This window comes from Scyliorhinus torazame, chromosome 1 (assembly GCF_047496885.1).
Source record: "Scyliorhinus torazame isolate Kashiwa2021f chromosome 1, sScyTor2.1, whole genome shotgun sequence".
Lineage (NCBI taxonomy): Eukaryota > Metazoa > Chordata > Chondrichthyes > Carcharhiniformes > Scyliorhinidae > Scyliorhinus > Scyliorhinus torazame.
The window spans coordinates 401,801,518-401,818,642 of record NC_092707.1 but is presented as its reverse complement, the minus strand read 5'-3'; the positions used below and the strand labels follow the sequence as shown (position 1 = coordinate 401,818,642).

General features: G+C 47.3%; 1 protein-coding gene across 1 annotated transcript in view; it reads right to left on the bottom strand.

Moving 5' to 3' along the window:
* The window catches only part of cd109 (CD109 molecule), a 130,046-nt gene that overhangs the window by 14,064 nt on the left and 98,857 nt on the right, over positions 1 to 17,125 (bottom strand). Inside the window, exons 26-29 of the mRNA XM_072514017.1 lie at positions 16,865 to 17,036; positions 13,483 to 13,679; positions 8,073 to 8,228; positions 4,768 to 4,833 (exon numbers count right to left, since the gene is read on the bottom strand). Coding sequence (XP_072370118.1) covers positions 4,768 to 4,833; positions 8,073 to 8,228; positions 13,483 to 13,679; positions 16,865 to 17,036 — 591 coding nt within the window. The remainder of the gene's footprint in view (positions 1 to 4,767; positions 4,834 to 8,072; positions 8,229 to 13,482; positions 13,680 to 16,864; positions 17,037 to 17,125) is intronic.

The window sequence follows — 17,125 nt, the reverse complement described above, 5'->3', positions numbered from 1 at the left end:
ATGCTATGACTTGTTCACAAAACTCATCGAAGAGCTGCAGTAATTTTGGCAATCCTGCCCTGTTTGTAGTTACCCTTATCAGGAGGTCGGCTCTCAGGTTACATCTCACTCATCTGTTTTGCACCATCCTCTCACATCCGCTGCATCTCGTCTTCAACCGCTCTGTGAGGTCAGTCATCCAACTTTGCCTAGGTTGACCCCCCCCCCTCTCTGCTGCCTTCCACGTTGCCCTCTAGAAGAGATCTCTATGGCTTTTTATAATAATAATCTTTATAATAATCTTTATTGTCACAAGTAGGCTTACATTAACACTGCAATGAAGTTACTGTGAAAATCCCCTAGTCGCCACGGGCCGGCACCTGTTCAGAATTTCCAAATTACCTAACAAGCACATCTTTCGGGACTTGTGGGAGGAAACTGGAACACCCGGAGGAAACCCACGCAGACACGGGGAGAACATGCAAACTCCGCACAGACAGTGACCCAAGCCGGGAATGGAACCTGGGTCCATGGAACCGTGAAGCAACAGTGCTAACCACTGTGCTAACGTGCTGCCCGTCGTGCTTTTCAGCTCTGATTAATTGGCTGAAATAACTGACATTGACTTTTCTGGATGTCACTTCTTACAGTATTTTCTGCTCCCTTAATTTCAAGCACCTCCCAATCTGTCCTATGGTATGTAGCTGGTTTAGCACAGTGGGCTAAACAGCTGGCTTGTAATGCAGAATAAGGTCAGCAGCGCGGGTTCAATTCCCGTACCAGCCTCCCCGAACAGGCGCCGGAATTTGGCGACTAGGGGCTTTCCACAGTAACTTGGTTGAAGCCTACTTGTGACAATAAGCGATTATCGCTATTATTAGATGTAATCTTTAGCATAGGTCTCAACATCCACATTTCAAAAGCCTCTATTGGTGCAGACTCGATGGGCCGAAGGGCCTCTTCTGTGCTACACTATTCTGTGATTCTGTGTGATTCTTCCACAGGCCTTTATTTATTTTCCCTTCTCTGAGGCAGACAGAAGAGTGAATAGAATGCTGCATCTCAGATTTTTCCTTGTGACAAGTTTGACTTTTCTTGTTGTTATCACACCCTCCTTTTCACAAAATCACTTCTGTCGATCCCTATCCTTTTTTCTAATTTCAGCCTCACATCGACTATCTTCTGCTACCATTCACCCTAAGTAGACAAACGTATCTAATTGTTCCAGTGTGACACCATCCACTTCAATCTTCACTCTCGTTTCTTCTGATAGACGTAGACACAGAATTTACAGTGCAGAAGGAGGCCATTTTTGGCTCATCGAATCCGCACCGGAAGGACCAACCCTCCTGAGCCCACACCTCCACCCTATCCCCACAACCCCGCCTAACCTCTTTGAACACTACAGGCAATTTAGCATGGCCAATCCACCTAACCTGCACATCTTCGGATTGTGGGAGGAAACCGGAGCACCCGGAGGAAACCCACGCAGACACAGGGAGAACGTGCAGACTCCGCACAGGCAGTGACCCAAGCCGTGAATTAAACCCAGGGCCGTGGCGCTGTGAAGCAACTGTGCTGACCACTGTGCTACCCTGCCGCCCTCTCGATCTGCATTCTAAACGTCTACAATTTATTTGATCTATGAGCCTTGTGTCATCAGCACTCATGGAAACAGAGATGCACACAGATGCACGTCTGTCCTATGGTATGTAGCTGGTTTAGCACAGTGGGCTAAACAGCTGGCTTGTAATGCAGAACAAGGTCAGCAGCGCGGGTTCAACAGTAGGCCATTCAGCCCATTTTCAATTTGCGAGGCGCATTGATGTTAACGCTGTATTCACCCTGTATTCACCCACTCTGTGATTGGCTGCTTGATGACAAAACCATTTGGCATCATAAAATCTGACAGCAGAGAAGGAGGCCATTCAGCCCACTGTGCTTGGGTCAGGTCTTTGGGCTGCCCAATTTGTCTCCCACCACTTCCCACCCCCCGCCCACCAGAAATGTTTTCTGCATCAAGTACTGATGCAGTTGTGCTTTGTGAGTATAGAATGTGCTCCCACTGTTCTTTCGGGCAGTGCGATCAGAGTTGTTATTCAGGTTAGGTTGCATTCATATGTGAAAAGTGAAAAATTCCTTTGTAGGCGTCTCGCTAACAAAAGCGGCAGCCTTGAACCCCGTGGACTTCAGAGAATTTGTTTCTGGTAGTGGCTCAGAAAGCAGAACGACAATCACCCTCCTGCTTTTCATTACAGGAGGAATTTCAATGTCCTAAATTATAGAATTGTACAATGAAAAGTTTAATCCGGAGAGAGACAAATAAAAGGTTCAGTCCATAAATTATCACGATCCAATGGAACAATGTCTGATTGGCAATGCGTATGCCTTTGCACAGTTTGGAGGAGGTCCCTCTTCACTGTGTTACCTTCGGACTCGCCTATTCCAATGCATTCCTGGCTGCTATCCCATTGTCTCTCATCAGGATGACTTGACGTCATCCAAAACTCTGCTGTTTGTGTCTTAACTTGCAGCAAGTTCCATTCACCCCCATTACCCCTTTGTTCACTCTCCTGCATTGGCTCCCGATCAAGCAACATCTTGGGTTGGATTCTTCTGCCCCGCCCACCGTAGGAACGCCACGGGCTGGATGTGGACCTGTAAGGGTACATTGACGTCGGACGGGAATTTCCAGTGGCCGGGCAGGCACAGCCGGAGAATCCCGCCCCTTGATTTCAACATGCTAAACCGGGTTGTCGAATCCCTCCATGGCGTTGCGCATCCTCATCACACCCCACCCCTCACTATCTCTGCAATCTTCTCCATCCCACAACCCTTCAAGATATCTGCACTCTTATTATTCTTGCCTCTTGTGCATTCCCAATGACTCCAGAAATTCAGAGACTTAGGCCCCTATCTCTGGAATTGCCAGCCTAATCCTCCCTTCCTCTCTACACCCATGTTCCCCCTTAAAGATGCTCCTTAAAACTGACCTCTTGCACGAGCTTTTGTTCATCTGGTGCATATGCTTCGGTGTCATACTCTGTTTTATAATGGTCCTGTGAGTGCTTTGAGGTGTCTCATTATGTTAAAGACGCTATTAAATATAAGCTGCTGCATTGTCGTTGTTGAACAGAAGAGCTTTTAGCTACAAGAACAGCCTTAAGATCGGAGAATCACACTGCACAGCAGACCGATCAGCCCATCATCCCTGTTGCATTTCTGTGGTGGAGTTATTCAGTCCCACCGCCTCACAGCTCCGGGGATCCGGGTTCAATTCTGGCTTTGGGTGACTGCCTGTGTGGAGTTTGTACATTCTCCCCGTGTCTGCGTGGGTTTTCTCCGGGTGCTCCGGTTTCCTCCCACAGTCCAAAGATGTGCGGGTTAGGTGGATTGGCCGTGCTAAATTGCCGTCGTGTCCAAATGTTTAGGTGGGGTTATGGGGTGACAGAGATAGGGGCCAGGATTCTCCCCTACCCGGCGGGGCGGGGGGTCCCAGCGGGATGGAGTGGTGGGAACCACTTCGGCGTAGGGCCGCCCCAAAGGTTCGGATTTCTCCGCACCTTTAGGGGCCAAGCCCTCACCTTGAGGGGCTAGTCCCACGCTGGAGGGTTGGCGCGCCGCCGGGAAAGGCCTTTGGCGCTACGCCAGCCGGGACCGAAGGGACTTGGCCGGCCGGTGGAAGTCCGCGCATGCGCGGGAGGGTCGGCGGCCTCTGACGTCATCCCCGCGCATGTGCAGGGGGGTCACTTCCGCCTCGGCCATAACCTCCGCGAAGGAAAAGAGTGCTCCCATGGCACAGGCCCGGAGAATCGCCGGGGGGGGGGGCCCGCCGACTGGCACGGCGAGATTCCCGCCCCCGCCGAATTTTCGGCGCCGGAGAATCCGCCGGCTGGCGGGGGTGGGATTCACGTCGTCCCCCAGCGATTCTCCGACCCGGCAGGGGGTCGGAGAATCCCGCCCAGGATGTGGGATTGAGCCTTGGTGTAGTGCTCGTTCAGAGGGTTGGTGTCGACTCGATGGGCCGAATGGCCTCCTTCTGCACTAAAATTCTATGAAAATGCCTTTCTAAATACCATATAAAATCCCTCCTTGAGCTTCTCTTCTCAAAGCAGAACAATTCCAGGTCTCTCCACATAATTGATCCCTCATATTCCTGGTATTTTGGAAAATCTCTCTGCAATCCATTCAATGCCTTGACATCATTCCTTAATGTGTGGTCCCTGCAGAAGCCGGCCACCATTTATCACACGGCAACAGAAAAACTGAGCACCAGAACATAAAAAATAGGAGCAGGAATGGACTTTAAGACCCATCGAACATGGCCCAACCCCATTTTCCCGCCCACTCCCCATATCTCTTCATTCCCCAAGAGACTAAAGATCTGCCTATCCCAGCCTGAAATTTATTCAACGATGGAGCATCCCTACCCCTCCGGCATGGAGAATTCCAAGGATTCACAACCCTCTGAATGAAGAAACTTTACCTCATCTCCGTCCTAAATGATCCCCCTCCCCTCCACGATCCTGAGACTGTGACCCCGTGTTTTAGATGCCCCGACCAGCAGATCCAATCTCTCAGCGCCCACCATGTCAAATCCCTGCAGGATATGGTAGGTTTCGGGCCGGAAAGTGGAGCATAGTCCACAAAAGATCAGCCATGATCTCATTGAATGGTGGAGCAGGCTCGAGGGGCCAGATGGCCTACTCCTGCTCCTAGTTTTTATGTTCTTATGTTTCAATGATGAAGACTCTCATTCATCTACACGCAGGTGATGAAGTTACATACCTGGAAAATGGCCAGTCCTTGTCCCTCTGCGGTTACAGTGACCAACATGGGCTGCTGAATTCCAACCTACGCATTAAAAGAGAAGATAGAAGTTTATAAATTGAAGCGCCGTTGCAAGTAATAGGGTCAGTAACAGAGCAAAGAGTTCTCAGTACAATAATCTATAATGTCAATAATAATGAATAATCCTTCATGTGTCAGGAAAACAAAGGTAGTCTTTTATGGGATTTATGTTTGTACGGTAAACATTAGAAATAAAGTATGGTTTTAACTGGGTTTAATTTAGTATTTCTATGTAAGAGAGGGTAAACCTATAGTTAGATTCCTGCTGGACAAAGGCGTTTCTATGTGTGGCGGTTTTGGTTTCAATTCAAACTGTGCTTAGAGAAGTTACGATGTGAAGAATAAATAAAAACTATGGCAGAAGCATTAAGTTGTTTTCTGGCAAGCTCTTTTAAGGTAGAAACATTTTTTGGGTTTGGCTTAACTGGAAGCCAGGGCAATTGGTTTAGAAGGCTAGAGAGGGGACATCTCTCTCAGCTTTGGTAGAAGAAAACTATACCATGGAGTAATGGTTAAGAAAATAAGTGCCGAGATTGGAAGAGAATTTGTTCAGGAAACTAAAGAAATAAAGAGAAGTTTCAAAGAAGCCTGAGGTTAAAGGTACTAGAACAGAGAACTGTTCAATAAAGACAGGCAGAGCTGAGAAGAAGACTGAGATGCCAGAATAATATCTGAAGTGATTCACAGGTTTGGGAGATTTTAATACAGTTTGGAAGACAATGGTGAAAATTGGTGGCTAGATCTCAGAGTTTATGTGAAAGCCTTCAAAGACAAAAGAAATCCTGAAGAGAGAGGTTTAAAACGTGAAAGCGAAGCCTTTATGAAAGGTGCTGAGAGGGAGCATTGTTTAAAAGAAGATTTGAAAATGCGTCTTTTTGAAAGTTTCATGTGGAAACCGGAGTTCAGTAAGACAAGGGGCGTGATTCTCCATCGGCCGATGCAGGAATTGGGAATTGCAATGGGTAGAGAATTCGGTGACCACTGAAAATTGAGGTTAGTGACGGCGCCAAATAGAATGCCATGCTCCGGCCATTCAAAGCGGCAGGAATGCATTCTACGCCGCGTGCCACGTGGAATGCAAATTGTACAATAAAGACCGTTGGCATAGCCTTAACGGGCCTGACCCGACATTTTCCGGGCCTTCCACGATGCTCTGACTCCACCAGAAGGAATTACTGATGGCGAGGTTCACTAGTAGTATTTCAAATCGGTAACAGGCACCGTGGCTGCTGAGGGTGTGCAAGGGGGTACAAACAATGTACAACATCGCTATAGTGTGCTGGCAGTTGTGCCTCTGCCCGTGTGGGGGGGGGGCATCTGCCAGGGCGGGGAGTAGCAGGGGGATTGTGGGGAGAGGGCTATGGGCTACGAGGTGGACTGTGGGGTCAGGGTGGGCGGGCATGGACCGCCATTGCCAAAGCTTGCAAGGCTTCCATGTGGCTGTGCACGCTGCTGATTGCCCACTGGGAACTAAGCGCTATGGGTCGTACGGGTGCCCCCCTCAGCCCACCCCCCTAGCTGTACTCTGGCCCTCACTCTCCCATCAACGGAATGGGCGTGCTCCAGCACAACCAGTGTTATCATCTTGGCTGGGATGAGGGTCGGCATGCATTGGAATTGCCCGAGTTTGATGTGGCGTCGGTGCTGGCCCATTAACAGGGCCTGAATCGCTCTGGGACTGGCACCGCGTCCGTCACGTAGAATACTCGCGATTCAGTCCCAGCGCCACTACTTAATCTCTCAGACCAAGAATTCGCCCAAGGTGTCTCACATCATCAGAATCACCTGGGGTGGGATTTTGAGGACATATCCACAGACATTCACTTGAATTCAGAGTGGAGCGTGGGTCTGACCACAGCCAGTCAGTGAGTTTAAAGGGACTGTGTGTAACTGAGACCATTACTGAGCCTAAGATAGACATTGTAATCCATGTTAACCTTAAACTTTGTGTATATTGGTGAAGCTAAGTGGGGGTAAAGGAGTATTGTATCAGAATCAAACTATTGATGTTTACGAAAAACATTTTCTTGTTCCGAAAACGAATTAGCAGTCCTGTGATTATGTTCCTCCATGTTTTCTAAAAAAAATAGTAAAAAGTCACAATCCTTTGAGCCAGGGATCCATTCTAGGATCTTCCTGTCCAGTTATAACACCAACTTGGATCATAATACACAAGTTAAGGCACAAGTTATGTTACAATCATAGCATCATAAAATGTTTACCGCACAGTAAACTTGGCCCATAGTCCCCCAGGCTCATCCCACTTCCAAGTATTTGATCCCTAGTCCGACAGGTTACAGTGCTTGAGGTGAAAAACCAGGCATCTTGTAAATGCATTCAGGGTTTCTGCCTCTGGTACCCTTTCAGGCAGTGAGTTCCAGACCCCCACAACACTCTGGGTAAAATATATATATATTTTCTTAATTTCCCCTGTAATCTTACTCTCAATTACTTTAAACCAATACCAATTTGTTATCGACTTTGCTATTAAAAATAAATAGACCCTTCTCATCCACTCCATCCAGGCCCTTCACAGTCAAATCTCCCCCTCAGCCTCCTCTGTTCTATATTACTGTACTAATAATCCAGGGAACTCAAGTTCAAATCCCAATCCTAAGGGAGTGCTGCACATCGGAAGTGTTTTTTGCTTTGATGAAACATTAAGCTGAGGCGGCACCTACCTTTTCAGATGGGCGTCAGTCGGTACTACTTTGAAGAAGAGCAGGGCAACCTGGTCAGTTTGTACCCTCACCCAACTCTTTATCTCATTGCTGTTTGTGAGAACTTGCTGTGCGCAAATTGGCTGCTAAATTAAGCTGCAACAGTGACTACATTGTGAATCCTGCGGCTAGTAACTCACCTCCCGAGTCACCAAAGCCTACCAACATCAACAAGGCATAAGTCAGGACTGTGATGGAATACCCACCCCTGCTCCGACAGCACTCAAGATTGACACCATCCAGGGCAAAACAGCCCACTGGATTGCTATCCATTCACTACCTTCAACATTCACCCACTCTATCACGATGCATTGTGGTCAACAGTGTGTACCATCTGCACCAACTCATCAAGGACTTTCAACAGGACCCTCCAAATCCACACGACTCTTCCATCGAGAAGGACAATGGCAGCAATGGTCTTTAAATGGAAATTATTTTCATTTTCTTCCTATCATATCCGTATGTCACAATGCACTCCGTCTAGCCGAGGGTGCTCTTGTATAGGACACAGTGAGAGGTTACCTGTTGGGTCTGAAGCACAATTGCGTTTTTGGAGGTGATGCTGAAGATTGCTGGGGTGGCCAGCCCTGGCCCACTGACCGACACTGTGAGGTTTGTTGTAGGAGAGAAGCTCTGAGCCGCAAACTGGGATAAAGCCTGAAGGGCAACCACCGTATCCTAAAATCAGATGAACATTTTGGAGAATCCTGTGAGCAAACTGTAAAGCTGTTCCCGGATAAAGGTGAACCCAGAGGCAGGGTCCACTCCATTCATTTATTTTAAACACACACAACAAAACAAGAGGTGAATTTGAAACTGGCATCAAAGTTTATTAATAATAATAATAATAATAATAATCTTTATTATTGTCACAAGTAGTCTTTAATTAACACTACAATGAAGTTACCGTGGAAATCCCCTAGTCGCCACACTCCGGCGCCTGTTCGGGTACACAGAGGGCGTATTCAGAATGTCCAATTCAGGAGAGCGGCGGGGACACAGGATAAAAGAGCGCGAGGAGAGCGGCGGGGACACAGCTGCTGGAGAAGCGACCTTCAGATTTTCGGTGGGAGCAGTGGCCTGGGGTATGTCGAGAAGGTAAGTTTTCCTATTAAACATTAAAAACTTACCTTGAAGAGTGACATCACAGCAAAGCAGTGACCTGATTGGCTGGTCATTTAGCAGTAGCTGGGAGAAATTTAACTCTTCGTGTGTTGGTAACTATTGTGATTGGTAAGTAAAATCTTCATTCCTTTCACTTATTCATTATTTGATGTTATATTTGTAATCAGTTAAGGTAAAGTGTAAAAATGGCAGGAGATCCCAGACCCGTGTTATGCTCCTCGTGCTCAATGTGGGAGTTCAGGGATGCGGCCGATACCCCTGACTCATTTATGTGCGGGAAGTGTGTCCAGCTGCAGCTCCTGTTAGACCGCATGGCGCTTCCCGAGTGCACAGGCCAGGGATGTCTCAGATCGGCTGCAGGACATACTGAAGGGGGAGGGTGACCAACCAGTTGCCGTGGTGCATATAGGCACCAACGATATAAGTACAAAACGGGATGAGGTCCTACAATCAGAATTTAGGGAATTAGGAGATAAGTTAAAAGGTAGGACCTCAAAGGTAGTAATCTCAGGATTGCTACCAGTGCCACGAGACAGTCAGAGTAGAAATTCAAGAATAGTCAGAATGAATACGTGGCTTGAGAGATGGTGCAGGAGGGAGGAGTTCAGATTTTTGGGACATTTGAACTGGTTCTGGGGGCGGTGGGACCATTACAAATCGGATGGTCTACACCTGGGCAGGACTGGAACCAATGTCCTAGGGGGTGCTTTTGCGAACATTGTTGGGGAGGTTTTAAACTAATGTGGCAGGGGGATGGGAACCAGATTAGGAAGTTAGAGGTCAGTAAAGAGGCAGCAACTAAAGCCAGTAAGGTACTAGATAATAAACTCAATGTGACTAAGGGGAAGAGTAGACAGGGAAGAGATGATGAACGCAAAGGGACAGGTGGTCTGAGATGCATTTGTTTCAAAGCGAGAAGTGTAGCAGGTAAGGCAGATGAATTTAGGGCTTGGATTAGTACCTGGGAATATGATGTTATTGGTATTACTGAGACTTGGTTGAGGGAAGGGCAAGACTGGCAACTAAATATCCCAGGGTATAGATGCTTCAGGAGGGATAGAGAGGGAGGTAAAAGGGGTTGAGGAGTTGGATTACTGGTCAGAGATGATATCACAGCTGTGATTAAGGAGGGCACGATGGAGGATTCGAGCACTGAGGCAATGTGGGTAGAGCTAAGAAATAGGAAGGGTGCAGTAACATTGTTGGGACTTTACTACAGACCTCCCAAAAGCGAGCGTGAAGTAGAGGTACAAATATATAGACAGATTATAGAAAAATGTAGGAGCAATAGGGTGGTCGTGATGGGAGATTTTAACTTCCCCAACATTGAATGGGACTCATGTAGTGTTGGAGGCTTAGATGGAGCAGAATTTGTAAGGCGCATCCAGGAGAGTTTTTTAGAGCAGTATGTAAATAGTCAAACTCGGGAAGGGGCAATACTGGATCTGGTATTGGGGAATGATCCCGGCCAGGTGGTTGAAGTTTCAGTCGGTGATTATTTTGGGAATAGCGATCACAATTCTGTAAGTTTTAGAATACTCATGGACAAAGACGAGAGTGGTCCTAAAGGAAGAGTGCTAAATTGGGGAAAGGCCAAGTATAACAAAATTCGGCAGGAACTTGGGAATGTGGATTGGGAGCAGCTGTTTAAGGGTAAATCCACATTTGAAATGTGGGAGTCTTTTAAGGAAGGATTGATTAGAGTGCAGGACAAACATGCCCCGTGAAAATGAGGGATAGAAATGGCAAGATTAGGGAACCATGGATGACGGGTGGAATTGTGAGACTAGCCAAGATGAAAAAGGAAGCATATATAAGATCCAGGCAACTTAAAACTGATGAAGCTTTGGAGGAATGTCAGGAAAGTAGGACAAATCTCAAACGCGCAATAAAGAGGGCTAAAAGGTGTCATGAAATATCTTTGGCTAACAGGGTTAAGGAAAATCCCAAAGCTTTTTATTCATATATAAGGAGCAAGAGGGAGACTAGGAAAGGTTTGGCCCACTCAAAGACAAAAGAGGGAATTTATGCGTGGAGTCAGGAAATGGGTGAGATTCTTAATGAGTACTTTGCATCGGTTATCACCAAGGAGAGGGACATGACGGATGTTGAGGCTAGGGATGGATGTTTAAATACTCTAGGTCAAGTCGGCATAAGGAAGGGGGAAGTTTTGGGTATTCTAAAAGGCATTAAGGTGGACAAGTCCCCAGGTCCGGATGGGATCTATCCCAGGTTACTGAGGGAAGCGAGGGACGAAATAGCTGGGGCCTTAACAGATATCTTTGCAGCATCCTTTAGCACGGGTGAGGTCCCGGAGGACTGGAGAATTGCTAATGTTGTCCCTTTGTTTAAGAAGGGTAGCAGGGATAATCTAGGGAATTATACACCTATGAACTTGACATCAGTGGTAGGCAAACTGTTGGATAAGGTACTGAGGATAGGATCTCTATAGGATAAGAATAGGATATATTCACATTTGGAAGAAAATAGACTTATCAGTGATAGGCAGCATGGTTTTGTGCAGGGAAGGTCATGTCTTACAAACCTAATAGAATTCTTTGAGGAAGTGACAAAGTTAATTGATGAGGGAAGAGCTGTAGATGTCATATACATGGACTTCAGTAAGGCGTTTGATAAAGTTTCCCATGGCAGGTTGATGGAAAAAGTGAAGTCGTATGAGGTTCAGGGTATACTAGCTAGATGGATAAAGAACTGGCTGGGCAACAGGAGACAGAGAGTAGTGGTGGAAGGGAGTGTCTCAAAATGGAGAAAGTTGACTCGTAGTGTTCCACAGGGATCCGTGCTCGGACCACTGTTGTTTGTGATATACATAAATGATCTGGACGAAGGTATAGGTGGTCTGATTAGCAAGTTTGCAGATGATACTTAGATTGGTGGAGTTGCAGACAGCGAGGAGGACTGTCAGAGAATACAGCAAAATATAGATAGATTGGAGAGTTGGGCAGAGAAATGGCAGATGGAGTTCAATCCAGGCAAATGCGAGGTGTTGCATTTTGGAAGATTTAATTCAAGAGTGGACTATACGGTCAATTGAAGAGCCCTGGGGAAAATTGATGCACAGAGAGATCTGGGAGTTCAGGTCTATTGTACCCTGAAGGTGGCAATGCAGGTCGACAGAGTGGTCAAGAAGGTATACAGCATGCTTGCCTTCATCGGACGGGGTGTTGAGTCCAAGAGTCGGCAGGTCATGTTACAGTTGTATAGGACTTTGGTTAGGCCACATTTGGAATACTGTGTGCAGTTCTGGTCGCCACATTACCAGAAGGATGTGGATGCTTTAGAGAGGGTGAAGAGGAGATTCACGAGGATGTTGCCTGGTATGGAGGATGCTAGCTATGAAGAAAGGTTGAGTAGATTAGGATTGTTTTCGTTGGAAAGACGGAGGTTGAGGGGGGACCTGATTGAGGTCTACAAAACTATGAGAGGTATGGACAGGGTGGATAGCAACAAGCTTTTTCCAAGAGTAGGGGTGTCAATTACAAGGGGGTCATGATTTCAAGGTGAGAAGAGGAAAGTTTAAGGGAGATGTGCGTGGAAAGTTTTTTACGCAGAGGGTGGTGGATGCCTGGAACGCTTTGCCAGCGGAGGTGGTAGAGGCGGGCACGATAGCATCATTTAAGATGCATCTAGACAGATATATGAATGGGCGGGGAACAGAGGGAAGTAGATCCTTGGAAAATAGAAGACAAGTTTAGATAAAGGATCTGGATCAGCGCAGGCTGGGAGGGCGGAAGGGCCTGTTCCTGTGCTGCAATTTTCTTTGTTCTTCTTTGTTCTACCAGCACGTCTTTCGGGACTTGTGGGAGGAAACCGGAGCGCCCGGGGGAAACCCATGCAGACACGGGGAGAACGTGCAGATTCTGCACAGACAGTGACCCAAGCAGGGAATCGACTACTGGTCCCTGGCGCTGTGAAGCAAAAGTGCTAACCACTGTGCTACCGTGCCATCTTGGATTTGCTCTCCTAACTTCGTTAAATGTGGCAATTTGCATCGCCATTAAAGCAAGATTCAGAAAAGGTACGTCCCTGGCAGATAAGGAGGCGCATCTTTTTCCTTCAATGAGAAACTCCAGGCATGCGGAGAGACGGGAGAAACTGGGATTGCTCTCCTCGGAGAGTGAAAGTTCAGGAGAGATTTCCGAAAGGCTGGATTCTCCGGTACCCCAGCCGCGTGTTTCACGGCGACGTGCCATTCGCTAGTGGCGGGATTCTGTCTTCCCGTCGCTTATCAATGGATTTCCCATTGTAGCCAACCCACACTGCCGGGAAACTCCTGGGCGGGGATGCGTTACCAGTGGGAAAAGTGAATCGCGACGACCGGAGAATTCCGGCCAGAGATTTACAAAATAATGAGGAATTATGTTGTGTAAGTCAGGATACAGTGTTTCCACTGGCAGGAGGCTCGATAAACAGAGGAGATGGCAATTGCCAAAATAACCGGAGGGGAGAGATGAGAAGAATTATGTTTACTCAGCAAGTTGGTGCGATCTGGAATTCACTGCCTGGACGGGTGATGGCAGCAAATTCAATCAGGGATTTCAGAAAAGGATTGGGTTGATGGTTAAGAAGGAAACATTTGGAAGATTTGAGAAAAGAGCGGCGTGGGGCTAATCAGGTAGAGCTTTCAGAAATCCAGCACAGGAACGGTGGGCTGAATGGCCTCATTCTGTGCAGTTCGACAACTCTATTCCGTACACATGACCACATGCGTATATATAAGGCAGCGGAAGCAAAGGCTGCTTCAGACCAGCACGGGGCTAGCGGAACGCCATTGCAGGTGACAAACCTGAGTTGAAGAGAAGCCTCCAAGATGATTCCTGCTCTCACTGAGCCACTGCATGATAGGGATCCCCTCCAGGAGCATCCCCTGCCTCAGGTGCGACAACAATGCATAGGCAGCAACCTCGATGTCCGACGAAAGAGGCTGCTTGCCCCACCATGTGGAAGGTCTCTTTGTGGACGATGACCAAAATCTTACACCATCTGTGTCAGGAGACAAAGGCAATGAGTAATGTTCACTCTGAAGTGTGTTCTCCCTTACCCCAACCAGGTAACTACGTGGAACACATTCCTGAATAAAAGCAAGATTGATTTACACCATGTTTGAGACACATTTGTCCTGGGGGTTCGTTAAGGTCATGTGTGCAATGGAAATATTCTCCACTTGCCTTGAATAGGTTCCAATAACAACTTTCATTTATACGGAACTTTAAACGTTATAAAATAGTCCAAGGTCCTTCATTAGCCGTGTTATCAGACTGCAATCGCACATTGAGACACTTAAAGAGATTTTCAGGTGGGTGACCAAAATCTTGGCCAAAGAAGTAAGTTATAAGGAGTGATTTACCGGTGAGAGGGAGGGGGAGATGTTTGGGGAGGGAATTCCAGAGCTTAGGAATCAGGCAGCTGAAAGCATGGCCGCTGATGGTGGGTTGAAGGAAATTGGGATTGGGCAAGGACGCCCAAGGAGCTCGACACCATCACACCAATTCATCCGATTGGGACTTCATCCAACAGATCAAACATTCACTCCTCCTTACCCCCAGGCTGCAATGCGCAATGTCTACAGGGTGAACGACAGCAATCAATGAGGACTTCCTCAACAGCACCTTCCAAAATTCGTGACCTCCACCACCTCGCATGACAAGGCGAGTGGGAACAGCATCATCTCAAAATTCCCTCCAGATCATAAACCATCCCAACTGGGACATATATCGGCCATTCACTCATTATTACTGGGCCAAAATCCCAAAGCTTCCCTTTGAACAGCACTGTGTGATCAACATCACTCCCCTCTTTCCTGCACCATTCATTAGCCACTTGTTTACTTCCCTAATTTTCTCAACCCTATGCCAATTTGCACCTGACTCGGGTAATAATCCAGAGATTATAACCCTTGAGGACCTGTTATTTAATTTTGTTCCTAGTTGCTGATATTCCACAAACAGGTCCTCTTTCTTAATCTTGCCTATGTTGTTTGTCCCAATGTGGACCACAACAACTGGATCCTCCCCCTCCCTCTCTAATATCCTTTCAAACAGATGAGAGATGTCCCTCACCCTGGCACCAGGCAGGCAACATACCATGCGGGACTCTCAGTCCATCTTACAAAGGATGCTATCAGTTCCTCTAATTATAGAATCCCCTAACACTATCAGTTTTCTTTTTGCTCCCCCCACTTGAATGGCCTCCTGTACCATGGTGCAGTGGTCAGTTTGCTCATCCTCCCTACAGTCTGTTACTCATCCACATCGAGAGCCTCATACCTTCGAACAAGGTCAAGAGCTGAGCCTCCTTAATTTCTGAATTCAGGATCCCTCTACTTGCCTCGCTTGCAGTCACACCCAGCTGTCCCTGACCACTGGCTGAATTTGGGATACTTAATTTACGGGGTGTGACTGCCTCCTGAAACACAGTGTCCAGGTAACTCTCCTCCTCCTGGATGTGAAACTCAGACTCCAGCTCATCAACTCTGAGCCGAGGTTCCTCGATGTGGTCACTGCAACTGGCAATGGGAACTACCAGCTCCCACATCATGCAGCTACAGCGACAGCACATCTCCTGCCCAGCCACATCGACTTTACTTAGTTCGTTAGCTTTTCAAATTTAGTTCCTATTGGTTTGTGTTCGATGAAGTTAAGACCATTCAATCCCCCAAGTCTTTTCCACCATTCAAGCGGATCTTGAACTCCAGCTAACCCCTTACCAAACAAAAACCCAGCAAACTCAATTTTAAAATCATCAGTCGACCACTCGCTTCAACAGCGTTTTGGGGAGTGAGTTCCGGTTTTTCACCTTCCTTTGTGAAGGAATGCTTCCCGATGTTGTAGTTGTACACCCTAGCTCTAATTTTCAGTTCATGCCCCCTCGTCGTGGATCCTTCACCAGAGGAAATTGATTCTATCGACTCCATCAACTGCTTTAATCATCACAAAACTCTCAATAGATCGTTCCCTTTTTTTGCAGTACTCTTGAGAAGTCAACAGCGGACCAACAACAAACTAACCAACACCTCAAAACTCCGTGTGTATCGGGCTTGTGTTCTCTGCCCCCTTTACAGTGGTGACAACTTATGCAAGCCACAAAAAGAATCATAGAATTTACAGTGCAGAAGGAGGCCATTCAGCCCATTGAGTCTGCACCGGCTCTTAGAAAGGGCACCCTACTTAAGTCCACGCCTCCACCCTATCCCCATAACCCAGTAACCCCATCTAACCTTTTTTTTGGCTACTAAGGGGCAATTTATCATGGCCAATCCACCTAACCTGCACATCTTTGGACTACGGGAGGAAACCGGAACTCCCGGAGGAAACCCACGCACACACAGGGAGAAAGTGCCAACTCCACACAGACAGTCACCCGAGGCCGGATTGGATGTGGGACACTGGAGCTGTGAGGCAGCAGTGCCAACTACTGTGCCACTGTGCCGCCCTCAGCTGAACAGCTTCCACCTCCACCACCTCAGGCAAATATTGGGCATCTCCTGGCAAGACAGAGTTCTGAATATGAAAGTACACCAGTGTCCAAGGATTCCCCAGTCTGTGCTCCCTCTCGAGTCAGTGGCAACTCCATTGGCTGGGTTATGTGAACTGAATGGGTGACAGCTGTATCCCCAGAGACACGCTCTCTGACAAGCTTGCTATAGGCACAAAACCGATTGGTCACCCACGTCTGCGGTACAAGGATGTCTGCAAGCAAGACCTCAAGTTGACCGGGGTGGAGCCAATGCATGGGGTGTGCACACTGATGACCCGAGTGTCTGGAGACAAGTGAAGTACTTGGAAAAAGCAGAGGACCAGAGAAATGACCAGACGGCGGGAAAGCGAGCTGAATGACCTCGAGCCAGCACTATTCAACTGTGCCAGATGTGGAAGGGACTTCTACTCACACATCACCCTCCACATCCACAACAGTTAATATTCAATACAGAAGCGGCACACACCTTGGGAAAAACCCATTGCCCCCCAAGACAGACGGTTGCCATCATAGGAATACAAGCTGAGTCCTCCTACTTAAACATTCAGGAAAACCAGCCGCCAACCCCAGTAAAAACCTATGTCCAGTATTTTATTCCCAAAGTCCAATCTTTTAAATCTGACCAAAATGCAATTCCTACCCACTGATAAAATATACACTTTATTTCAAAATAGCTGACTTTTTAAACTTACCCTTCTCATCTGCTCTTTGATTCAACTCATTGAGGGCTTGTGTTGCGTAGCTGCTGTTGGCCAAGGTTAAAGCGTACGTCACGAGGGAAAGGGTATAGTTACTGCTGATTCCATCTTGTAGTTTCCCTTCGAGATAGGTTACGGAGCTTGACACCTGATCTAAAACCTTACTCTGGAAGACACAGCATTCAAAATCATTGTCTAGTCAGGCTAACAGGATGGAAGAGAAGAAGTGGACAAATGGTGTTAAAATATTAATGG